This window comes from Leopardus geoffroyi, chromosome C1, assembly GCF_018350155.1.
Source record: "Leopardus geoffroyi isolate Oge1 chromosome C1, O.geoffroyi_Oge1_pat1.0, whole genome shotgun sequence".
Classification (NCBI taxonomy): Eukaryota; Metazoa; Chordata; class Mammalia; order Carnivora; family Felidae; genus Leopardus; species Leopardus geoffroyi.
Window position 1 is genome coordinate 177,660,046 of NC_059328.1, and position 26,713 is coordinate 177,686,758.

A 26,713-nucleotide genomic window follows, 5' to 3' on the forward strand; every position below is an offset into this window, starting at 1 on the left:
TAATATACCGGCAATAAATTTAATTATAAAAAATTCAGATAAAACTATAACAAAAGTGTCAGACCTGTTTACACTTATAAAACAGTCATCATCATAATCATAATAAATTTGAATGGAAGATTCTTTGATATTTGAAATCAATCTATGTGAAAGCACAGATTGAATTTAGTGCACTTCACAAAGACTGCAGAGCTCTTAATACTGGAAGGTGTCTTGTAAAAAGAGGAACTTGTAAAATACACACTGCTTCAAAGAGAAAATATTATTTGAAAATCAACCTAGAAAGTTCCAAATGGGTAGCCATGCTCTTGTTTTAACAATTAGAAACACTCTACTGATCTTGGCTCAGGAAAGCAGCTCCTAAATTTTCTGTAATGTCCTTCCTCCGTATCCACATCCCTCCTAGTAAAAAGAGATTCCTCATTCTGTATGCCTCTTTAAGAACTCAACACAGCAAAACCTCCTTAAAGTGAATCAATTTAGCACATCTTAACCCTTAGATTGTTTTGCCATGTTCAGATCTTTTCTCAGCTCTTAGTTTTGGCCTTCTTTCCCCAGGGTCAAAGCTCAGGGTCATTTCACTCCGGAGAATCAAGAAAAAAATATTTGTTCTCTGAAGAAAGATCACAAGTCTGTTGTGTAGGAAACTGTTACAAATATATATAACTAAATTTTAAAAATGGACCAGTCAACTCAAAATGTCACAAGAGGTTAAGTGTCTTCAATTGCAATATACAAAAAATTATAGAAAATAATTCTTTCTAAAATTTATGTCTATAAAAATCTTATCAAACTTTAAGATATAATCTTAGGAAATGTTTCTCTATCATAGTTATCAAATAGATAGTTGTCCATTATTAAAAAATAAAAAAGTCACCAATACTGTGAGATCCAAGTCTATGGGGAGATGGCCCCTAGGCTCACCTCTGAAGGTCTCTTCTTAACCCTGAGTTGTAGGTAACATTAGGGCTGATGTCTAGTCCCAGTGCTGCCTCTAAATAGCTTTGTAGTTTTGGACAAGTTATTGAACCTCCCCAAATCTCAATTCTGCCATCATTAGCATTTTCCAAACTGCTCCAAGGAATATCAATCTCACAGAAAAGGGTTCTGTGGTCAAATTAAGTCAGAAATGGCAGCACACAGTTTCTATCCAGGAGATTGACAACGTGCATCGTCAGTATTAAAGGCTCTGAGAAGTCCTGCGGTACATTTGTTTAACTTTGTTTCTATCTTAGTTGACCTCACAATCCCTTTACTGACTAGCACTTATTAGCACCCTGTGGATTATACTTTGGAAAACACTGGTCCAGCATATCTCAGATCTCTTCCAACACTTATATGCAGTCTTCAGACACAGGTTCTGAGGTTAAGATTTAATGCCTGGTGTTGACAAGGCAGATGTTCATGTTAACTTGCTCTTTGAAGATCAACATGATTCTCTTGCTCCTAATGAAAGTCTTCATTCAAGGAAAGTGGCAATGACTCTCACAAAATCTTGATGACTACAATAAGTAGCAGAACTCACCAAGAACGAGAAGTTATCTTCAATAGTGTTTAGTTTTCCTTTCCAGTATGACTCTTCTCCATAGCAAATGCTTTTGCCACTGTTCCCTAGAACTGTTCTGCCCAATGTTAATAGGATCCTTGCCCTTAACCCATTTCTTGTCCAGAATGAAGTCAATGCATAGATGGTCATCAGGCAGTCCTCAGGTTAAAAAGCTGTTCTTCCAAGAAGGCACCCCCAAAACCATATTGCTCTTCATGCAGACTAATTTCTTCAGGCGACAAGTGGCTTCCTCCAAGAACAAAGTCTGCAAATCTAATAAGTAGTTTTTTTGTTTTAAATAAAGTTAATGTTATCACAGAAAGGTTTATGTGGAAGATAACATGTTCTCTTGCTATTTATCCTCTTTTTAATTACATTTGACTTTACATCAATAGAGAATGGCATTTATACATTGGGTGTAAAAATGGGAATGGCTTAGGTGATCCCTCTGGAGATATTCAGAGAAAGAGCAGAGAAGGCGGCTGACTTACGAGCACTGACTGCTGCCTATCCTAACAAGTCCTGTTTTCTAATTCCTTTTCTCTTATTAGAGTCATTATTCATTCATTATTTTAGTACATCAATACTCTCCCCCTTCAATGTTTAATTTGAGGGCACTGTTATTTAGATAAAACTATGAAGGAAGGGAAGCAGTAAGGAAAAAGATTTTGGGACAAAGATGTCTTTCCTGGTAAGCTTTGACAATTACTTTCGACAGTGGTCACTTCTCATGTGGAAGTTATGTTTACGACCTTCCGTATCAAACATCAGGTCACTATTTGTCCTGACATTAGCAGCTCTGTGCAAGGCAGAGCACTGAAGAAAGAGCAGGGCCACTGACAGTTTCCGCATCATGGGTTCTCCTGGGCAGCAGTCTGTTCCTAATGTGAAGTACCTGTAGCAAACCGTCACAGTGTTTTCACAATCATCCCAACCCCAGTGTGGTCCCGGCAGCTGAGCAGGGCTTACTTGTTAGGAGCCTGGAGTCTGGAGACTACCAGCCACGTGGGGAAGTCGGGCCTGCAGCAGGCTCCACGAAGCTCCTCCAGGGCGCTGCTTGTCTCAGCATCAGCCTGTTCCCGGTACTCATCTTCAGTCAGATACTTAAACACTGGCTTCTTGGATGTCCACCATTTCTTCATTTTCCTAAAACATGTGGCATTTGGTTGCTAGATTCCTGCTCATATTTGACTGCTCAATTCAACCCTTAAGATTTATAAAACTACATTTCTTAGAAAGTAACAGTAATACTTAACTTCCTTGACACCACACTATACTTTTTTATGGTTCTTACTGTGACTATGGAATACAGAACATGCAGTTTGGGCTAATAGTACATTTCTTCTCTTCCTGGACCATCCTAAATAATGTTCTTAGGAATTTGAGACTCAATTTCTGATAGACATGTTAATTGTATTCTCAATAATTTTTAATCGCACAATCAGACCATTAAAAGTCTGGTTTCCTTATGCTTGGCCTGCTCATTATCTTGGGCACTAACAGAAGCAAATCTTTTGAGATACCCTTTTACAGAGACCTGGTAGAATTCATGGCCACTTACTTGCTAGACCTAAAGGAAAAAAAAAAAAAAAAAAAAAAGGAAGATTTGTGGGATATCACCTCCACCTAGTGGTGGTGATTCTGACTAATCCTAGAGACAGGGAGTAAATACCATACAAAGGTCGTTTGTGTACAATAATTTATAATTCCTCCTTTGCTTACATGCTAAGGGGCTCATTATTGGAATTTTCTTTTTGAATCAGGAAAGTCCTAAAGGGGAGAATCTCATAAAGATGGTAATGATGATAAGGTTTTAACACATATGTTAATTTATCAATGAGTTTTTAAAAATGTTCTTGGGTGGTTTAAAATTTAACCAGAGATTCCCAAATCTGGATGAGTACAAGAATTACCAGGAGGTGGTTAAACATATATTTTCTTGAGTGTTGGGACCTGAAAAGTCTTTTAAAGATTATGTGGTGGATGATAAGTCAGATTGAGGAACCACCAATATTGTTTCCTTTTCCTTGTCTGAACACCTAGCCTGGTCTCCCTAGAGGAAAATCTCTGGTCTCTGAGCAGAAGACTGGGACACAGTCCTGGCTCTGAGTTTCACCCACTGTATCAACTGAGGCAACTGTTAACAGCTCTGACCCTCACTTGGCTCATATGAACAAAGTGAAAGCAATAACATCTACCTCACAGGACACCTGGGTGGCTCAGTGGGTTAAGTGTCCAACTTTGGCTCCGGTCATGATCTCGTGGTTTGTGAGTTCAAGCCCCGTGTTGGGCTCTGTGCTAACAGCTTAGCCCAGAGCCTGCTTCAGATTCTGTGTCTCCCTTGCTCTTTGCCCCTTGTGCACTTTTGCCATCTGTCATAAATAAATAAACTTAAAAAAAATTTTTTTTTAAATATAACATCTAAACCTCATTAGGTCACTATACAGGTTAGATGAGATATTTTGTGTAAAGCGAGTGGCCTATAGTAAGTGTTCAATAAGGATGATCAAGAGAGTAGCTACCATATATTAGGATATATTCAAACAGCTCTTTGTAAAACTAAAATACTGTACAAATCAAGGTATTATTTCTCTGGTTTGTTATTTATGTTCCTGTTTTGTTGTTGTTTTGTCTTGTACTTGTTCATGTAATTATTCACTAGCAAAATGAAAAGCTAAAGAAGTTACAAAACATTTTATTAGGTTTGTGTTAACAGAATGCACAGCAAATGCATAAAAAGACCATCACACAGGTAACAGAACACACCTTACACTTGGTGAGGCAGCTGGAGGTTTAAAACAAAAGGGGCCCAAATGCTAACCCGCGTTCCTCAAGCCACAAGCCTGGCAAAGGACCCAGGCCTGGGGAATGTGGATGGCTAGCTTCCTCCCAGCAGAGGGACCTCTGGTAGTCCCAGTCACCTTTGGCCTCTGAGGCAGTGCAGAGAGCAGCTAGCAGCAGCCCCTCTGTCCCAGCCTCGCTACCTTGCAGTCTTGCCAACATTCTCTGCACAAGGGCCCTGTCCTGTCACTGGCTATATGTGTAGTAGCAGATCCATAGACTACAGTTACCACAGTCTCCTTCCTCTCAGCCAGGTTTACCTCATAAATATTTATTAACACCCTCACTCCCTCAAGGTCTCTCTGCCCGACTCTGGGCCCTCATCACCTCTTGCCTGGACCGCTATGATGTCACTGTCCCAGGGCCTCCCGCTTACATCCACCCTCTGTGCCAGAAGGCAGATGGGCCACATTCTGCCACCCAATGAGGTTCATGGTCTCTGCTTTGATTGTGTTAACTGTATTTTTATTTTTAGATTAGTTGCCAACATTTAAAAATAATAAGAATTCACATTCAAATCCATATTTCCAGCTTTTCTAAAAAAAAAACAAAAGATCTGGCAAGGCAGGGCCCATATTCCTATGTGATAATAATCAGCTCAAGCTGAGTAGTAATTGCCCCCTTACTGATGAGGTTGCATTGTAGAATTTCTCACAGTCCTCATGATGGCCCCACTGACTCACCCCTGCTCAGCATCACCCAGTCAGGACCAGCCCCAAGCATTTGGATTTGTAATTCTGGTCTAGGCAGCAGCAGGCAGAGAATGCTGACTGCATTGCAGAATGGCTTCTTGCCTCCACTATGCACAGGATCAGACTAGATTCCTTAACACAGCCTGTGATGCCTCCACAACCTGGCCGACGGCCACCTCCCTTGCCTGCCTCATGATGGTACCAAACTGGGCTTTCTCCCTGTCAGGGAGGTCCTTCCCACATTTATTCACCCGGCTGTTTTAATTCATTAAGGTTCAGCCCAGTAATATCTCTTTCAGGAACTCTCCTGAATTCTATGTGCCATAGTCCCTGAACAGGCATATTTTTAACACTCCAAAGATACAGAAACGCATGCTGATGGCTCAGCAAGTACACCTCAAGGGTAGGGACTATCTCCTTCATCCGTGCACCTGACACAAAAACAGGTGTTCCGGCTCAGTGACTAAGGAGAGACATAATACAGTTGTGACAACAGAAGCTACCTCATCTCTCTTTCTGTATTTTTCAAGGGCTTAAGCCTTAACTTTATTTAAAAAAAATTTTTTTTAACGTTTATTTATTTTTGAGACAGAGAGAGACAGAACATGAATGGGGGAGGGTCACAGAGAGAGGGAGACACAGAATCTGAAACAGGCTCCAGGCTCTGAGCTGTCAGCACAGAGCCCGACGCGGGGCTCGAACTCATGGACCGCGAGATCATGACCTGAGCTGAAGTTGGACACTTAACCGACTAAGCCACCCAGGCGCCCCTTAAGCCTTAACTTTAAACCTTAAAAAAACCAAAAAGTCCTAAGCATAAACAATACATTCATTTAGCTCTATTTCATAAGCACAACAAATACCTTTAAAGCAATCTTGGGTCCTAATGAAAGGAAATGTAGAATAAAAGTAGAAATTGTAGGCAACCCAGAACCCAAGTAATTTTGCCCCTGATCTTAGTAAGTTCTAGGTGAGCTGTAATTACCTAGTATTTGGGGGGAGACCTCTGAAAGATTAATGAAGACTAGAAATGGAGATGGGATTAGATGCTTAAATTCTCTATCCTCTTTCTCTCCCAAATCCCCAGATGAAATGTGGTTAATTGTGAGACTAAATAGGACACATCCAAGAAACTTCCCCAAACAATAAAGAAAACCAGAACTCAAAATGTCACATTTACAAGGAGAAAAAAGATACGCACCACCTCATATAAGTGAACGCCTTCAGTGGGTAGCGTAGACTCCTGGAGGCCAGGATGAGGATCAGAGCTGCATAGGAGCCCTGGGGCACGGTGACTCCACAATAGATCAGAACCAGGGCGAGGAGCCGCAGTGTCCACGTCAAAAGAGTCACGCTCCTTTCATCAACCAGGGGCCCATGCTTATAACAAACAGCAAAGCTGAGAAATCCAGCTACCAAAACATAGCCTGTAAAAGCAGAAGAACTTGAAAATCTGAACTTGAAAAGTTATGTGAAAGATCCTGGTAGAGCCTTGACTTAAGCAGAAAACCTTCATTTGTGTTTTCTTTTTCCAAAGAAGTAAGGCTGAAAAACACGTAGAGGGGTAGTTATTCCTTCAATGTGAGATACTGTGCTGACTTTTTATGATAATTAAGGTTGTCTAATAATAAATTATTATGATATGTATATTTTTTAGTTCAGAGTCCTAGATGGGCAAATGTTACCATAGTTCCTTTGGTCAGGAATAAGCCTCAGCATATGTCACAGTGGGCTACAAACCCTATTTTTCATTTTTACTTTCTAGTCAAAAAAGGAAAATATAGTGGAGGGATCAGTCTCTATCCCCCTAATACAGTGCTCAGTTTCTACATTAATAATGGCAGGATGATGAGATATTCTGCATCCTCCCTCTGATCTGATGTGAAATACACATCTCCTCTGATGTATACTATGAAAAATGGTTCACTTGTGTCTAAGAAAGCCTCAAGATCTAATTTCCAGTTTAGGAAATACAGGGGAGAGAGGAGCAAGTTAAATTATACCACAAAGGAGTAATCAGAAAAATCCAGACAGTTGGGACACTCTACAGGACAACTAGTCTCTTCACCAGAGCACTATGATGAAAAAAGCAATTGTTATGGATTAAAAAAGACCTACAAGACATAATAAATGCAAAATATGGTACTGGACTATATCCCACCTTATACAGACCAACCATCAAGGATGCTGGGGAAATGTGAACATGGCCTGAGTAATTTATGTAATTATTGATTTTTTTAAGATTTAATAGGTATTTAACTATAGAAGAAAATGCTCTTTTTTTTTTTAGAGATGTTTACTGAAATATTTAGAACATACCATGATATCTGTAATTTACTTCAAAAACACTTAAGCATAAAAAGAAAAATGAGCTAAAGACATAAAAATCTTCAATTAAAACAAAAATTGATTGCTTCTGTTTTGGGTGGGTGGACTTATGTGAGAAGTTTGGCACTAAGGGCTTAGGAGAAAGTTGACCCTCCCATTCTCCATTATTCCCCAATTAAAACAAATAAATAATTTTTAAAACTTGTTCATTTGTTTTTGCTTTCAGGAAATAAGAACAAGTGGTTTCTTAATAGCTTCTCTGTTTCTGAAAATTCAAGTTTTCATTAGTAATTTATATTTAGGATTTTTCACCTTTCATGCTGAATACATTAAGAAAAAGAAAGAGTCATGATTCAAAGCATAAAAGCAGTCAAAAGGGACAAATACTTTTTTGCTCTTTTCATCATTAGTACAAAAAACTAAGAAAGATGTCATTGGGAAATAGACTAAAATGAGATCTAAAAGGGTTGCCTGGGTGGTTCAGTCAGTTGGGTGTCCGACTCTTGATTTCGGCTCAGGTTGTGATCTCACCGTTTGTGAGTTCAAGCCCCCCCCCCCCCCCCATCAGGCTCTATGCTGACAGGGAGAAGCCTGCTTGGGATTCCCTCTGTCTCTCTCCTCTCCTCTCTCCCTCCCTTCCTCCCTCCCTCCCTCTCTCTCTCTCTGTCCCTCCCCCACTTATGCTCTCTCCAAATAAATAAATAAACAAACTTAAAGAGAGATCTAATGAACTGAAATCATCAACTGTGGGAATAAAATAAAATGTTTTTAACAGCACTTCTCCTTAGTTCAAAAGGAAAATTTAGATGCTAGAGAGAAACATACTTCCAAAGGAAGTCCTCTTAGTTATACTTTCAGCTTTGCAATAATACATATATATATATTTTTTTAAATTACCTACCTAATATATATATTCTGTTTTCATGCCATAGCCACTTCAGATCTTCCATCAAATGGCATACAACATAAACTGAAGCAAACCAACAACCAACCATTAGAGCCCAAAAGGTGCTATACTGTGTGTGAAAGAGAATAAATGACACAGGTTTTGGTTCATTCACTCTCACAAAAATAGGAGGAAACAAATAAACCCTTTATATTATTAGAAACTTCTACATCACACTGCACTGAGGCCAATTCAAGGTGCTCTCTGGTGTCTTGTTAAAGTTATGACCCATGAACCAGCAGCATTGGCATTACCCAGGAACTTGCTGGAATGCAGACTCTTGGGCCCCATGGCAGACTCCCAAATCACAACCTGCATTTCAGCAGGATAATACTCAGGTAACTTGCATGTATACTAAAGGTGGAGGTGAAGAGGCACTGTTTTAAAGAATAAATTTATCTCAAAATAATGCCAGTGTTGCAAGCTTTAATCAGAGTATCTGCAACATTATCAACATTAACTAATATTTATCCTCAACTAAGTGCAGGGCATTCTTTCATTAAAGGTGTTTCGGGGAACTAATAATAATGAAGAAATCCCCAGTTGTAGCAATGCTGTTACTCAAGGCCTTGATGGTTCAGCATCACGACATTCCTCAGCTCTGTCAAGATAAGAGAAATTTCTACTCAGCATAGACTCAGCCCCCACCATTCCTAAGAAAGATCTACTACCTGAAAGTAAAAGGGTCTTGGGGCAACTGGGTTGCTCAGTTGCTTAAGCGTCCAACTTTGGCCCAGGTCATGATCTCACAGCTCCTGAGTTCGAGCCCCGCATCAGGCTCTGTGCTGACAGCTCAGAGCCTGAAGCCTGCTTCAGATTATGTGTCTCCCTCTCCTTCTGTCCCTCCCCTCCCCGCACTCACACTCTGTGTCTCTCTCTGTCTCTCAAAAATAAGTAAACATTAAAAAAAATTTTTTTAAATAATGGGGTCTCAAAAAAGTATCACCAAAAGTTATATTTACTTAAGGGTATACATAATAACAAATAAAAATGGAATCTCTAGAAAAAGATACATTTTAAAGCCAGTTTTGTAATACAGTATAGAAATACAGTTTGAATTTGGAACTGTCATAATCAACGTGATTAACTTTGATCCATTTTTCATGTCTATGAGATCATGGTTTCCCTCTTTTATTCATTTATACACAGTAGGCCTACCTTAGGAATAAACCTTTTCACCAGAAGCAGGACAAAGACTAACGTCATTAGAACACCTAGCACGGTCCCAGAAGAGTAAAAGAAAATAGGACTTCTGTCAAAACAAGCAAATAAAAGCCATTTAAATGCCAAGCAGCACTTTCAGTATTAAAACTGTTTAACCTGACGATAGCAACTATAAAGAATACTAAGAAGAAAAACTCAGATGTTAGTTTTAATTAGATCCTATACTCAAAAAATGAAATTTCTATACTTGAAATTTATAGTCAATAGCTTGCCACTAACTCAAAACAAAATGTCTGAGTTATCTATGTTTAGAATCTGATCCAAGAATAATTACTGAGTGCCTACCATGTAGCAGGCACTTGTCTGAGAGCTCTGCATGCATTCACAACAGCCCTGTGAAATAGTTATCCATGTCAAAATTTTACAGAAGAGGAAGCTAAGACACCAAGAAGTTAAAGACCTTCCATAAGTCAGTATCTGCCAATTGGAGGATTCAGGCTTATAGCCCAGCTCCTCTGAGTCCAAGCTTTACTCTTCAGGCTATGTAACTAACATTGGTTTTATAAAGGCCATGGATTGCATTAAACATACTTAATTGCACTACAAGAAAGATGAACAATATTAAGAATAGCAAGCTAAGAAGTAAAATATTATTGGAAAAGGACTCCTTTTTCATGAGAGAAGTTGTAATAAACAAAATATCAGGATGCGATGTTTATCCAAGAGTCAAATATTTGTTAAACTCAACCTTCTGTATCAGAGCCACAAATTTTGGAGGCAGCTTGAATCTAATAGAGAGAGCAAGCCTCTGGCATCAGAAAACCTGAATATAAATCTCGGCCCTAGCAAGAACTAGTCAGTGATGATGAATGTTGGTTTTCTCATTGATAAAATGAGAACAATAATGCAAAGTTCACATAATTAAGAGGATCAAATAAAAAACGTACATTAATACGTAACACAAAATGATTCATGTAAAAAAGCATGCTGTAATATATACGTACATATCATGTACTGTTTCTGGTTTTAAAAGGCCTTTCAAGCACTATCTTTAGAACTACTGTTTGTAAAACCTAAAGCAAGAACTGCAAACTAGTGTGGAAATACTTAGCATAGGGTCAAAATTGTCCTATACTCTTTTTAATTTACAAAATTAACAAAATAAAAAGGGATACTTACCTACTCAAGGTCTTTGCATAAAAGAAGAGGAAAATACCTGCTACAAACACAAGGAAGAGTTTGAAATCCACAACTGGAATAAAAAAGACACACACACACAACAAAGACTTTGTGTCAATGTAGTTGGTAAAAGAAAAGTCACTTTATTGAAATGTCACTCCAGAAAAACTAAATCCATAAAATCAAGTATAATGAAAACAGACTTACTGTTTCGATTCACACTAATTGTATACATAAATATCTTCCTGACAGGCTTCACAGAGAAGCACATGGTCTCTCCATATGGATTGATGATCATGGTAACTTCATTAGACTCCTTTGGTGTCCAAAAATTATGAATCACACATTTGATAAAAGATAGAATGGTTTCTGGATACTGACAATTATGTCTTCCTGTGATATATGCAATATTGAGCAGGCCTGAACTGGTAATTTTCACCTATAAAATAAGAACAAAGAAATCCATAAACACAGAAGTTAAAACTTCTCATAAGCTCCTTCAAATCGTAAGCAGAGGAGTAAAGAGAGCCCAAGATAACTGGATAAAGAACACTCAGATATACACGATCCCAGGGATCCCAGGGATGGACCTACAGATCTGGGTTTAGTTCAAACGCACTGAGCACAGAGACTTTTGAAAGTGGTTATTTCTTCCCCTGAGTTGTAGGTGACTTAACTCCCTCCTGTAGCAAGTTGTTGTGGTCAAGGGACATGTGAAAAAGGATGACAAAAGTAATAGGTGGCAAACTATTTGGTTATAAACATGAGAACAGGAATTATGTCTCTACCATTTTCTACTGTGTTGTGAGAAAAAGCACTTCCTTCTGGATCAGCTGAGCATATGTAATTCAGGCTTCTCTCCCCATGCCTCCTGAAGAAGGACCAGAATCCAACCACAGGTCCTATTCCAGTCTCACAACAAAGTACTGGCTACAGTACCAAGCAAACAGTGACAATCCAGTGTTCATTAAAGAACAATTCTGCTGCTGCCTTTCTCCCTCTCTATTCCTCTTCTCTGTCCAAGAGTAAGGCAAGCCTGAAAAGGATAGTGAGATCACCAACTCTGAAGACAGGGCATCAGGTGATATAACCCATTACCGACACTCATTTCTCCTGGACTTTAGTTCCTGGCTCACTGATGCTCTCTCTCTAATACTATTTCCTGTCATATTTCTCAGGGTTCAATGTGTTTATTATGTACGCCAAACTCCTTCCAATGCTCTGATTCTCAGCATCTTGAGCTCCTACCCTCTTATGCTTGTTCTCTGCCCCACCTCAGCTAACTACTCCCACGGCCACACCCAGGACCTTGTTCATACCAAACTACAGCCCCTCTACAGGTTGTTTCATGCATCCCACTGGCTGACCACCAACTCCTACCTTTCTAGCATGCCCTGTATAGTACCTCGACCCCAGTAAGCCTTTGACCCCACCATGGATCAAGCCATTTTTCCCCTGCTCCTCACCCCTTTGATGTCCTTAGCCCCTTCTTAATCCAGCTAAATTCCACGATCAATCATTACAAATCATTCTCTTGCAGGTACCCGACTCATTTGCACTGCTCTTGCTTTGTCACATCCACCTGCAAAATCCAACTCTCCACCCATTCTACTCTTGGCATTTGTACCACCCAATGGTGCTAGATAAACACATAGTAGCTTGACTTCAAGCCCCTGAGTGGGAACGTGAAGTGGGACCTGCAGCTATAGGCAATCACACCACATTCCGATCTACTCTCCACTCTCTTCAACAAAGATTTCACAGCTTTTCCTTCCTCAACACCAATACCTCCTCCCCTTCCTCACTCTCCACTGAAAATGAAAGAAGCCAGAAGAGAACATCAACAGGTTCCTATCCCCACCTCCACCCAGCAGGCAGCACCTGCAGGCACGTGCTCTGCTTCCTGCCTGTGGGGAGGAACTTTCTGCCACAGAGGAGACTTAAAGAAGATTCTCAAGGCACAGAATCAGATCCACCTCTGTCCACTCAAGGACAGCCTACCAGCACTTCGTCCCTCTCTGTTAGACCATTCCTATCAGGACACAAACATATTGAAGCTTTTCCATTTAAAAACAAAAAAGCCACTTTCCCCTCCAGCTATCCCCTTGCTTCCCGGTGCACTCAGATTCTTTTAAAAAGTTGCCCATACCTGCAGTCTTCAGTTCTTCTCCTCTCCATTCTCTCTTTAACCCTCTTCCAATGTGTCGTTTCCAACAGGCTGTCCCTGACAAAGTCACCAGGGACCTCCATGTTGCTAAATCAAATGGCCAATGCATTCTCCGTCATCATATTTGATCCACCAACAGCATTTTGGCCCTGCTTGTAACACTTCTTCCCACAGCGTCCTGGACATCTTCACCTGTTGCTCCTTCTCTCTCTCTCCTCTGTTGGCCTCTTCCTCCTCCCTGACCGCTTCATATAAGACTGACCCAGGCTCAGCCACTGGTCCTCCATCTAAACCCACTCCTTAGCACTGTCTGTAAACATGCATCACTGCTTAGTTTTGAAAAAAGAAACACAGGAAAGACAGAAGCTAGTAATATTGACTACCCACAAGGGTTGGATAGGAATGATAGAGAAATGATGGGGAGTGACACTTCTCTGAGGATACTTCTGTGTAGACCTGTGATTTTAAACCATACTAATATTGCACATACTAAAAAATAATTATAATAAAATCAACTAGGATGGGGGAAAACCCTTAAAAATAAAAACAAATATATTTCAAATGAAAATGGAAATGAATGAAACCAAATATATTTCAAATGAATAATACAACCATATTGAAGGAGGATGGGTGGGAATGAATTAACCTAAGTAATTTTGGAGCATAGTATTAGACTATGTACTCTTAAGCTAGAGATAAAACACACTCTAAACAAACGTTGACAAATAAATAATAAATAAACAAATTACTACCCTAGCATTAAGCAAATAAATTAATATACTGATGATAATGAAAACCAGGTTCCCCACTATCAGAGAAGAAAGTTACAAATACGACAAGGAGAGAGATTAGAATGAACCCAGTAGTATGGGAGATATCAAAAAAGCATGTTTTTTTGTTTTTGTTTTTAATTTCAGAGAGAGAGAGAGAGAGAGAGAGTGTGTGTGTGTGTGTGTGTGTGAGTGGGGGAGAGGGGCACAGGGAGACGGAGAGAGAATCCCAAGCAGGCTCCATGCTTAGCACAGAACCCAATACAGGGCTTGGGTCCAAAACCCTGGGATCATGACCTGGGCTGAAATCAAGAGTTGGAAGCTCAACAAACTGAGCCACCCAGGTGCCCCAGAATGCATGTTTTTTAACAGATAGAGTGACAGGGGGCCCCTGGTTGGCTCAGTTGGTTGAGCATCCAACTTTGGCTCAGGTCATGATCTCATGGTTCATGAGTTCAAGCCCCACAGTGGGCTTCGTGCTGATAGTGTGGAGCCTGCTTTGGATTCTCTCTCTCTCTTGCAAAAACACATATTAAAAAAAAAAAAAGTGACAGAAATAGATACATGTGCAGGTGTAGGGGTGTATATGTCTCTGTGTCTCTGTGTGTATGCATATGACAATGGTATCCCAGCACTAACAAACACACCTAACTCTGAATGCTCCTTGAAAAAATGTAGGATTCCAGAGCTAGGTTTAGGAAATTACAAGATAAGCCTGGAGCATCCTGTTTGCCAGAGATGCTCAAATGATAGGCACAAATTAAAAGGACACATGAGATACTTTAAAAAAAAATTTTTTTTAATGTTTTTATTTAATTTTTAGAGAGAGAGCGTGAGTGGAGGAGGGGCAGAGAGAGAGGGAGACACAGAATCCGAAGCAGGATCCAGGCTCTGAGCTGTCAGCACAGAGTCTGACACGGGGCTCAAACTGACAAACTGTGAGATCATGACCTGAGCCGAAGTCAGACGCTTAACCGACTGAGCCACCCAGGTGCTCCCACATGAGATACTTTGAAGGAACTCCTACTGGCCAAATCTAGGATAATTTGAATATCAAAACAAATTATAAGGTAATGGATTCTAATCCACTGAATGAATTGGCAATCTGTAATATTACATGAATATAAATAAACTGGAGAAGGAAAAAGTCTTCCTCGTTGAAGAATAATGATGAATGAGGAAAGAGTAATGGAATTAGAAAATCACCATTTGATAAAACAGCATGATGATAACTGGTTCATGCAAGCATCATCAATGGATGATAAAACTACAGGGTGAAAGGTAAAGAGTATCTACATAGTTTCAAAGTATCCCTCAAAATACTCATTTATTACAAAGGGGAAAATGGTCACTTTCCAGTGGTAAAATTGTAAATTGACAATACCACCTTAAGCAGGTGATCAAAATGGTGTATATTATCAGTAATAGTACAAATCAACATCATATGCCTTCTGATATGCTGTCCCATCTTTTTCCCTCAGCCTAGAACACTCTTTCTTGGTATATTATCTTGGTAACTCTCTAACTTCATTAAAACCTTTCTCAGGGCACCTGGGTAGCTCAGTCAGTTAAGTGTCTGACTTTGGATCAGATCATGATCTCCTGGTTCATGAGTTTGAGCCCCACGTCGGGCTCTGTGCTGACAGCTCAGAGCCTAGAGCCTGTTTTGGATCCTGTGTCTCTCTCTCTCTCTGCCCCTCCTCCTCCACTTGCGCTGTCTCTCTCTCTGTGTGTCTCTCTCTCAAAAACGATTAAACATTTAAAAAAATTACAGTCTTTCTTAAATATCACCTTCTCTACAAGAACTACCCTGATCACTCTTTTTATACTGCCCCCCCCACCTCCCTCATTCCGCTTACTTTACTCTACATTTTCTTTTTTCATAGCACTTACTAGTTTTATAATTTTCTTCTCTATTACATTTATGGCCTATCTCCTATCCCTAGGAGTATAAACATCACAGGAGCAGGGATCTATTTTGTTCACTGATGTATCCTAAGAGCCTATAATAGTTCCTGGCACTTAACTAGTGCTTAATAAGTATTATTAATGAAGGAAAAGTACTGGGCTATTGAGATTAACTATTATCTTGGCCATACCTAGAATCAGAGAGGGGCTTGGGATAGCAATGATTTTGGAAAGTATGTATCTGAATAGCAAGCACCTGTGCTCACTTAGAAACCATATTTATTTGGAGTAGTTTGGGGAAGGGCTGATGAAGCGTATGAAGAGTTAATGTACCCTTCCACATATCCCTTTCCCTTGGGCCACTGGATGTGATTCCCAAGCTAGCTTTCATACTGATACACAGCTCTATGTCATATAAAAGCTATTTTGTATTCTTGAAGAAGTACATTTTAATTCCCAGCTCCTCAGACATAATTTAAACATAGGCTCTTACCTGCAGAGTTGACCACATGTATTTCCACTCCATTCGGGAATTTCGATTGTAGCAGTAACAGTCTGACTCAGAAGTTTTAATTAAATCCATTTCCTTCAGAGCTTTACACCTTGGAACTGAGAGATCGAAAAGCGATTATATTTCCTAAATATTTAATTTCCTGCAATCTTATCTTTTTTTTTCCTTTTATTCACAATAATAATGCATTTTACATTCTTTAAATGAATTCTCCTACATAGTAAGTATAGTCCCTCCATCTTTCCAACCTACAGGAGACAGACAAAAAATTAGTCTAGTGTCAGTACTCTTGTGATATATGGAAGGCACTATAAGAACACAGAAGGGGGGCGCCTGGGTGGTGCAGTCGGTTAAGCGTCCGACTTCAGCCAGGTCACGATCTCGCGGTCCGTGAGTTCGAGCCCCGCGTCAGGCTCTGGGCTGATGGCTCAGAGCCTGGAGCCTGTTTCCGATTCTGTGTCTTCTTCTCTCTCTGCCCCTCCCCCGTTCATGCTCTGTCTCTCTCTGTCCCAAAAATAAATAAACGTTGAAAAAAAAATTAAAAAAAAAAAAGAACACAGAAGGTGGCCAGGAGGATGGGTTAAATGGGTGATCGGTATTAAGGAGGGCACTTGTGATGAGCACTAGGTGTTGTATGTGAGTGATGAATCACTACATTCTACACCTGAAACTAATATTACACTGTTATGTTAACTAACTGGAGTTCAAATAAAAAGTGAAAGTAAAAAAAAAAAAAAAAAAGAACTCAGAATGGGTACTTCAGTCTTGAAGTAGAGGGCAAGAATTGGTGGCAGCTTCAACACCTGCAGCTAGAGAGGTAAGCAGTAGTTACTACTTACTCTAAGGAGTATGGACTTCATGCTGAAAGCAGAGCATTGAAGGATTTTAGGTAAGCATCAAAGTCTCAGCAGGAAACTGATGACACTCAAAAGGGTTTAACTGATGAGTTCAGTGAGGATGTGGGCAGAGTTAAGGCATTAACAATAAGGCGCTGTGAACTTCCCAGACATCAACAACAGCAGGAAGCCTTTAACATCCTTGCCTGAAATGGCAAAGGGAGGGCCCAACGTCACCAGAGCTGCTGAAGCCCAGAGGACAGTAGTGTCATGGGATGCAATCCCTGCCAAAATGTGGAACGGTGGGATGAAGGTATGACTACTTCAACCTCTCTCTCCTGCCCTCCCATCAGTGCCTTTCACTGGCCAAATGCAATGGGAAGCAGGAGGGCAAAGAAGCCCAGGTGATGCAGTCCACAGATGTCCACTTCCAGACACCGAGCAGGGAAGAGAGGGGCACAGAACAGATCTGTGAGAACAGAGAATAACCAGTTTAATAGGGAAATAACAGGTACACAGTTGTGTTTTAGAAAAAGAATTCTAAAGCAATGTGCAATTTTAGAGGTGAGGAAGACTAAAAGTAGAAGAACCACTAAGGAGGCTACTAAAGGAGTCCAAGCAAGAAACGAACTGGGTAGGAGGGAGAAAGAACAGATAAAAGACCACTTAGGACTGAAATCAACAGACTTTGGAGATTCATTAGATGAGGGAGAGCAAGAAGACGACCTGAAAGTTCTGGTGAGTGGAAAGATGGTGAGGTCCCTCACCCAGAAAAGGAACACTGGAGAAGATGCAAGCCTGTGCAGGGAAAGGGGGATGAGTTCAATTTGGGACATAACTGAGTTTTGGTTGGTGGGACTAAGTGAAGACGGATAGATCTACAACACAGGAGAAATGTGGGGACAGAAGCAGATACATATGTGTCTGCATATATAAATATATGTGCATCTGTATGTTATATACAACATATAAATAACATTTAATACAACACAACACAATCTAATATACAGAGGAAGAGAGACAGGTGCTTTATGAGAGGGTAAATGCCATATGAAAACTGTAAAGTAATGGGATTCATTTTATTCTGTGGCTGCCTCCGTATCTGAATTTAAAGTGAAGTGAGATGGGGGCGCCTGGGTGGCACAGTCGGTGAAGCATCCGACTTCAGCCAGGTCATGATCTCGCGGTCCGTGAGTTCGAGCCCTGGGTCAGGCTCTGGGCTGATGGCTCAGAGCCTGGAGCCTGTTTCCGATTCTGTGTCTCCCTTTCTCTCTGACCCTCCCCCGTTCACGCTCTGTCTCTCTCTGTCCCAAAAAAAATAAATAAACGTTGAAAAAAAATTTTTTTTTAAATAAAAAAAATAAAGTGAAGTGAGATGAAAGTCATAAATTCCTCTGGATCCAGGACAGGGTGTCTCACCACTACACGTGTCAATAGGAAACAGGCACAGAGAATGTTATGGGCACACAGAGAAATGGGCCTCATGCCCATCCCCCAACTCCTCTAAGGAGAGTGTGGTCAGCTGCTCCATAAAAACATCAAGTGAAGTTAGAATAATCTGCTGCACCACAGTTGGGGAAGGACTGAGTAACTAGAAACTAGTCAACAATTACATCCATTCAGGGAATGATATCGAATAAGCCCACATAGGTTTGTGTCCTAGCTAGAAGCATCCTAAGCATTAAGCTTAAAGGAAGTGAAGACAGATTTGGGGAGAAAATGAGGAGAATACCCACCAATGCAACTGCATGGAAGTCACAAAGCTGCACAAAGCAGGAAAGTCACATGAGAACCCAGTATCTTCTTTTGACACTGTCAAATCATTTAATCTATACTCTTTTAAAAAAAAATTTTTTTTTAACCTTTATTTATTTTTTGAGACAGAGAGAGACAGAGCATGAATGGGGGAGGGGCAGAGAGAGAGGGAGACACAGAATCGGAAGCAGGCTCCAGGCTCTGAGCCATCAGCCCAGAGCCCGACGTGGGGCTCGAACTCACAGACCGCGAGATCGTGACCTGAGCTGAAATCGGACGCTTAACCGACTGAGCCACCCAGGCGCCCCGAATCTATACTCTTAACATTGTGAGGAAATGCACAGTTTTTTAAATATACCAACAAATTTGCAGAGTTTGAGAGTCTGAGATGGAAATACAAGAATCCAGGTGAAGAGGCAGGTCTCAAAACGGCACGTAAAGGAAGCTCCAGAAGCTCTCTGCTAAATACAAACTACTAAAAATTAAAACTGCATGCCCTGGGGGTGAGGGGGCCACTGGCTGGCTCAGTCCGTTGAGCAGCTGACTTCAGCTCAGGTCACGATTTCACTGTCTCTGAGTTCAAGCCCCATGTCAGGCTAGGTGCTGACAGCTCAGAGCCTGGAGCCTGCTTCAGATTCTGTCTCCCTCTCTCTGCCCTCCCCTGCTCACGCTCTGTCTCTCCCTCTCTCTCAAAAATAAATAAACATTTTTTAAACATTTTTAAAACATGCATCCCTCGGCACAGCCTGTTTATATACAAGACCAAAAGGGGAATGCAGAACCAGTGCTACCAACACACAAAGCAACCAACTGCTGAGGCGAATTCTTGGATATATCTGAGATGCAAATGACTCCTGGCCAAGGGCTACACAGGGGAGAAAGCACTCCTGGACATCGAAGAGCTGGCAGCTAGCTGTAGAAGAGACAATGTCAAAGGCAGTGTAGAACCTGGGAGCACCTAAGCAACTGAAACACATAAAAGCCCTCAGCTAGTGAGAACAAGCATTAGGAGGGCTGTCGACTGGCCTTCTGGTATCCTATGTTCTGCCTCTATGCAGCCCTCCTGTTGGGTCTCTGAGCAGGAACAGGTCTCTACTGGGTGGCTAGAGTTGACAACTTTATACTGACAACTATATTCCTCAGTAAAAGAGGGGAATCCCTACCTATTGTTGAAATGGGAGTGCATTCCAACCAGGCAGGTAAAGGGGGTGAGGCTTAAGGTCCACAGACCCCAGCAGCCCCAGACCACTGTAAGAATGTTAACTTCCAGCCAGTTGTTTCTTCAGGGCTACTCCTAATACGACACTTGTGCTCAATGCCAGGAGCTTCTCCCTGCATCGCCTCTCCTAGTGGGCTCCACTACTTCAAGGAATCAATTCCTGTAAGAACAGTGAACTACTCTTGTTAGTAGTTTGAGGGAATATCCTCTTTCTGGGACCTGAGCTTTGCAAACAAATACTGCCTTCGAATGAGTTTGCTCCCCCTTGGTCCTAAGACTGTCTCCTTAAATCATTTGGTATCTGTAACTTTTAAGAGCAAGATGGTGCAATTTAAATATAGTGCAATGATCTGAATTTAGAAGTAAATGCTTCTCTGCTGTCCAAACCAGTCTTCTTGCACTTGGATTACTGTAATAGCCATTTAGCTGGTTTCCCTGCTTCCAGAATTGCTCCTATGACATTTCCCTAGACCGATTCTCCCATCAGCATATAGATCTTTCAAAAACATCCATCAGAGCAGATTATTTACCTGCTCAAAACCAATGACTTCTCATTGCATTCATAATAGAATCCACCCTCCCTTCCAAGGACCTAGTACTCTGACCTTCTCTCCTCCACCCCTCCCCCTCTCAGCTACTCAGGCCACACCAATCCTCCCATCCTCAAGATGCTGAACCATTTCTGCCTCAAGTTTTCCTACTTGCCAATTCCTCGACCTGAAATCTGCCTTCCCCAGATTTTGGCAGAGCTTGCTCCTTCTGATAATATATGTTTGCCCAAATGTCACCTTCTCAGGAAGACCTTCTCTGACCCCACTGTCTAAAATGGCACACTCCAGCCCCTTTTATCTACTTTCTTCTCACTCTGCTTTATTTTTTCTTCATGTTATTATTCGTTTATACTCTGTCTCTCCATGAAGTTAGGGACAGCAAGTTCATTACCGTATCTCCAGCCTTTAAATATCTGTCTTCTGTGTGTGTGTTGTAATTCCAGAGGGTTAGTGAGTTATTTGGGCATGCATAGCCCAGACAGTGAAAGCCTGACCAATCTTTGTAAAAGTCTGGCCAGCACCAGTCAGCACAATAAAAGGAGGTACACTTTGTCCCTCCCTTTGAAGCAACATGATGTAAACAAACATCCTATCCAGTCTGTGTCATTGCCATCACGCCTACAGAACCCATAGGACCTACAGAACCTACCCTACTCCATCATCAGTATACCTTAACTAGAGGGTTGAGAGCTGTAATCCTTAAGATCCCTTGGACTAGGGACTCTCTTCTTGGTCCTCACTGGTTAGAGAAGGGCAGAGAGATGCAAGAGGCAATAAGTTTTTGTTTTACTCATATATGGTACATCAGTGTATTCTACATAGAAGAGAATAACTTGCTCTGAGTTTCTCCTTGGTCCTCAATAGGATTAAGTAAAGTACAGAAGGAGGTAGGTTGCTCTGGCTATTGATTTCAATAGAAACACTACTAAAAGCATGTTGCAAAGTGTTCCCCCTGGAATTCTCCAGAGTGGCCTCTGGCTTTTGAGGTCAAGTTGATGTCGAATTTACACAATACATGAGATATGATAGATAAGGTGTTTATATTTCATGGTGTCCACTGGCTGCCCTCATTGTTATTAACTCTCTTCTGAGATGAATTTCATTCAATCCACACAAGAACTCTGAAATATCTAAGGAAGAACATGCCTAACTTCAAGTGAATTCATGTAAACCATAAGCCATGGGCTAGCTAGGCTAAACGTAAGATACTGTAGCAATCAAGATTGTTATCTATTGCCCAAGTGTGCACACTCTTTCTAAAATAAAAAATAAGCAAGTAAATAAATAAATAAATAAATAAATAAATAGAGATTGTTAAGTAGGCTGGACTACTGCCTTCCTAGAGATAACAAGATCTTCTAATCTTAGATTGTTTATAAAGGTTATCTTTCCTAGGTCTCTCCTCCCTTAAATAATCTTCTAGAAACATTTCATTATTCAGTTTCTTCCTCCTCCATCTCCACCTAAGGGTGGAAATAGAAAACATAGCCAGCTAATCTGAACTCTATTGGCTGTTCAAGCCCTGACACTTCAAGACCAGAACTCTGTGAAGCTGCCAGATGTCTATAGGTATCATTTATTTATGTGGCCTCAGTCATGCTGGTTCATTCTGCTAGGATGGAACTTCCTGGAGGCAGATGTAGGGAAACCCAAAAATATCACAATGATACCAACAAAATCCCTTCACAATATAATCAAGAAAACAAAAGGGAATTTCTGGGGCTCCATAAAAACTTAATAATAATCATTCATCTGATCAGAAGAGAACAATACCTGCCTAGGGACAGCTACTGCTTCCACCTGAGGCTGAAATATGCTTCCACCCTAGAAGGTGCCCCATAACCTGGGTATTCACATCCTCACACCTGATTCCAGATGCAGAGAAAGTTCTGGAAGTGTGGGCTATCCCAGCTCTGCCTCATCTCCTAAGTACTTAGGGAGTATCTACAGGGCCAGCCCAGCATGCCATCATCACAATGCCTACCCCAGCAAGTCTGCAACTCTAAGTCGCAAAATGACCATTGCCTTCTGTAACTCTATGCAGTCCTCAGCAGGTTCTCTTGATTCTGCAATAAACCTGACTTCCGTAGAATATATTTCTGGACAATTGTGCCCAAACGGCTAAGACAAAGCGCAATTATTTACATTACCAAAGGATCTGAGTCAGGGTTACCTTACCCAATGAGATTCCTTAGTTCATTTTATTTTTTATTAAAAAAAATTTTTTTGATGTTTATGAGAGAGAAAGGGAGAGAGACAGAGCACGAGCTGGGGAGGGCAGAGAGAGAGGGAGACACAGAATCCGAAGCAGCTCCAGGCTCTGAGCTGTCAGCACAGAGCCCGACGCAGGGCTCGAACTCACAGACCCCAAGATCATGACCTGAGCCGAAGTTGGAGGCTCAACAGACTGAGCCACCCAGGTGCCCCCTTAGTTCATTTTAAATACCACTCAATTTAGGGGTGCCTGGGTCATTCAGTCTGTTAAGTGTCAGACTCTTGGTTTCGGCTCAGGTCATGATCTCACAGTTCCTGAGATGGAGGTTCTATGTCATGACAGCTCCCTCTCTCTCTCTGCCCCTCTCCTGCCAGTGTGGGTGCTCATACATGTGTGCTCGCTTGCTCTCTCAAAATAAATAAATATTAAAAAAATGTTTTATTTTTTTTTTAATTTTATTTATTTTTTAATGTTTACTTATTTTTGAGACAGAGACAGAGCATGAACAGGGGAGGGTCAGAGAGAGAGGGAGTCACAGAATCTGAAGCAGGCTCCAGGCTCTGAGCTGTTAGCACAGAGCCCGATGTGGGGCTCGAACTCACGGACCATGAGATCATGACCTGAGCCGAAGTCGGACGCTTAACCGACTGAGCCACCCAGGCGCCCCTAAAAAAATGTTTTAAAAAGTGCCACTCAATTTATAAATATTCAATGAATCTAATTTTAACATTACATAGCTTATATAAAAAAGGGACAGATGGGTATCACCTGCTTTAACTAATAAATTACATTTAAAATTACTCCTTTGTACTACTTTTGTCATTTTTTAGTTTTCCTAATGTAAAAGGATATATTTAAGTTAAAGAATTTAGTCATATGTAAGGTAAAAATATTCAGTCAAAACTTCAGAAAAGGGCAGGTAGTACTTAAACCTACTTATAGCATGTGCTAAAAATAAAAAGCACAAACACTCCTCAAATCCTAGCAGATCTTAAACAACCTCCAACATAAAAATATTTCAGCAACGTTCTTCCTAAAAATTTAACCTTACATGGCCCTCATATGGGAAATAAATATCTTCAGATGAAACTATAATATAAAATCACTTATTAAATTAGACTGCCATTTTCTCCCTCTGGCCTATCACTGCTTTTCTTTTGGGACAAAGAAGGGGAGGTAGAAGAATAGGAAAAACAAAAAGGAAAACCAACAAAACTTAGCTCCTGAAAGGTCAAAGGAAGAAGGACTTTTCTGGGTATTATTTTATAAATTCCTAGTTTCAAAGGAGTTACCATGGAGCACCAAAGTTACAAAGTTAACTTTCCTATTCTAGTAACCCTAGTTTTTTTTAACCGGACTTGAATATCAATCTGGATTTTTATTTCTCCAAGAATGTGCATAGAGAATGAATCTGAAATTAGCACATGCTGATGTACATTCAGGCTAATTTTAACTTCGAGTACTGATTTTTCTTCTCCATAGAGAAGAACCTTGAAAGCTGTAGTTTCAAGTGGCCTATTGCTATATAGTTCAAGCCTGGGAATTCAACCCAGTGGCCTGAACTTTATCATAGGACATGTGGTCTCTAGGGCCCTCTCCCACTCGCTGCAAACTATGAATAACTCTTCCTTTCAGCCAGACAACTATCTGCTTCTCCTGTGTCATTTGCCTCTGACTTTCATCCAAATAGGGTGACAGAAAGCTGGCCTCGCTCTAAACGTTCTCTATTGTACGGAAGGGTGTGTACATTCAAGACAGAATTTTACAACAGTAAGTATCATCTAATCCAAGCTTCTCATGTTATAGATGGGCCCTATTTCATGAAAGGAAGTACCAGCTGTTTGATCGCAGGGATACTCATAAAACCACTTTTGGAGCAACAATGTTCCTTAGACCTAGTCTAGTCCAGAGGTTCCAATGTGGTGTCTTTAGAACCTTCACAGGATCCAGGATGCTCCATAGCCTCTGCTGTATAGTATATCTGGAATGGCAAGTGTTACTATAAGGCTATGTAAATTGCCATTTTTCTTAGCTGTGGGCTAGAATTCTATCAACTCAGTGGGCATCCTGCATGTCTTGGGCAGAACAGTAGCTCTGATAAGCATTTACGTGGGTCTTTGGCTAACAAAATAGAAGGAAGAATAGTTAATACTAAATGTAATAGAAATATGAGAAATATTGGGTTGACTGAAGCAAATAAAAAAGTGAGGAAAATATTGGAAGCCATTCAGCAACAGAAGAACTTTATTTTACTCATGAGAAAACCATTGTCCATAAAGATTATGTGCCTGGACCAAAGTAAATTCTGCAAGTGAGTGGGGAAATGTAATGAATAACTAGAACTCAAGGTTCTGGGTGTTGGTCCAAGGCTACTTACAATTTTCTGGCTGCTTCTATGCTCAGAAACCCTCCCTCTTAGACACATCTGTCATTTATTTTTTTCATCAGTATATAGACCGGTTACATTTCTTACTCCTAAAGCCTGACTTTCCTCATCTGTAAAATGGGTATGTAAATGGTTCTTAAGCCCATAGGGTTACTGTGGGTATTAAAAAAGATTATGCATTTAAAGCACTTTTAACACATAGGAAGCACTCAAGGAATGTCCATTCAATGAAAACTGGTACTGAACAGTTCCCCAAGTGTTTAACGCACTGCAAGATTCCCATGAGTTGGCAGCTCTGGCAGAATCGGGAAACTGTCTTCATCCTTAGACAAAGAACCTTGATCTCGTTGGAGGGGCTAAAGGATCACACTTGGGTGCCTCCCTTTCAAACAGCGGTTACCAATGAGAGGAGGAGAAGCTGGTGGACAGAAATTCCAGGAAATCTTTTAAAGGATTTTACGCGAGGAGTGGGGATGAGCTAGAAATGTTAAGCTCATAGCATATTACTAGAAGTTCTGGAGTCGGAACTCGCGACCTCCCTTCCGTGCCAGGATCTTGAGAGCACTCCACAGATAGCCCTTAACAACAATATGAGGAGCTACCATCTCTTGTTTCCTATGTAACATCGTGCACACTTTAAACATCACAACAATCCCGTCAGATAGCATCTGCTTTACATGTGACCAGTAGCGTGCCTTTTTCAAGGTCGCAGAGCTAGTCAGAGGCAGGGGAATTTCGGTCTAATTCTAAAGCTAAAGCTCTTCTATTGAGTCCAAAGTAATAGCTATATAGAGAAATACTGAGGTTTTCAACACAAATCGATGCACTAGACAAAAGTCTTGTGTTGAAAGTCGGGAGACTAGCTAGGGTCAGCTGTGCCAGTGACAAGCTGTGTGACCTCAGACAAATCAAAACATCTCGGAGCTTTGGTTGCTGCTTCGTAAACGAGGAAACTGGGCTAGACTGAGCTTGGCGGTTGCTTCTACTCCTAAAATTATAAAAGTGTCCAAGTGACAGCAAGAAGACCAGGGAAACCCAAGCAGGCGATAAGGGATGTTGGGCCTGCCTCGGCGCCGGCCACGCCCGGCGAGCCTTAGGGGACGAGAAAGCGCTCACCGGGCTGCCTGAGCCTTACCGCCGCCGCCGAGGGCAGGGAGAGCGCCCTCGAGCCGCCGCCAAGGCCTACGAACCGGAGTCCGGGAGCGCGCGTGCGCGCCGGCCGCTAGTGCCCGCGGTTACCTGCCAACGCCGCCGCCGCCTCCTCCTCTCCGCGCACCGCGCCAGCGGGCGGCGCGGACAAGGGCTGCAGCCAGATTAGCAGCCACCACCGCCCCAGGGGCGGCCGCATCCCGCCCCGGGACCAGCTCCGCGCCCCCGTTCGGCCGATAGTAGCAGCAATGGCGCAAGGCCTACGAGGAGGCTGAGCGGGGCGGCGAGACCCGTACGCGGGAAAGGCGGAGGCCCCGCCTTTCCGGGGCTGAGGAGTTAGCTCTGGGCTGCGGGCGACGGCTGGCCGAGGCCTGGGGGCTCCCTGTAGCCCTCTTCTGGCCCCTACCGGCCTCGGGGCTTCCGGGCCTCGTCTTCCCCTGAGGCAGTTGGGCAGTGGCCCAGTCCCGTCGGTCCCTGCGCCAGGGTGGAAACGGCGGCGGGGGGAGGGGTGGGAGCTCCTCTGTGAATTTTGCCTAAAACTTCCCTGACC

The 26,713-nt window shown here is 41.6% G+C and overlaps 1 protein-coding gene across 1 annotated transcript; it reads right to left on the reverse strand.

Annotated features, from left to right (window-relative positions):
• Positions 1–26,713, reverse strand: NEMP2 (nuclear envelope integral membrane protein 2). Its single transcript, XM_045480538.1, has 9 exons — positions 26,254–26,713; positions 16,035–16,150; positions 10,904–11,135; positions 10,697–10,769; positions 9,512–9,605; positions 8,309–8,423; positions 6,281–6,506; positions 2,516–2,692; positions 1–1,819 (listed from the first exon to the last, which is right to left on the reverse strand). The coding sequence occupies exons 1-9, from the start codon at positions 26,360–26,362 to the stop codon at positions 1,696–1,698; spliced, it is 1,266 nt and encodes a 421-aa protein (XP_045336494.1). The 5' UTR covers positions 26,363–26,713; the 3' UTR covers positions 1–1,695.

Excerpts from the sequence above, each read along its gene's own strand:
- NEMP2 (XM_045480538.1), bottom strand. The coding sequence starts at position 26,362 with ATGCGGCCGCCCCTGGGGCGGTGGTGGCTGCTAATCTGGCTGCAGCCC. Across the intron at positions 10,770-10,903 it reads AATTAGTGTGAATCGAAACA|TTGTGGATTTCAAACTCTTC; the intron begins GTAAGTCTGTTT and ends TTTTTATTCCAG. Across the intron at positions 1,820-2,515 it reads AGACTCCAGGCTCCTAACAA|ATTTGCAGACTTTGTTCTTG; the intron begins GTAAGCCCTGCT and ends ACTACTTATTAG.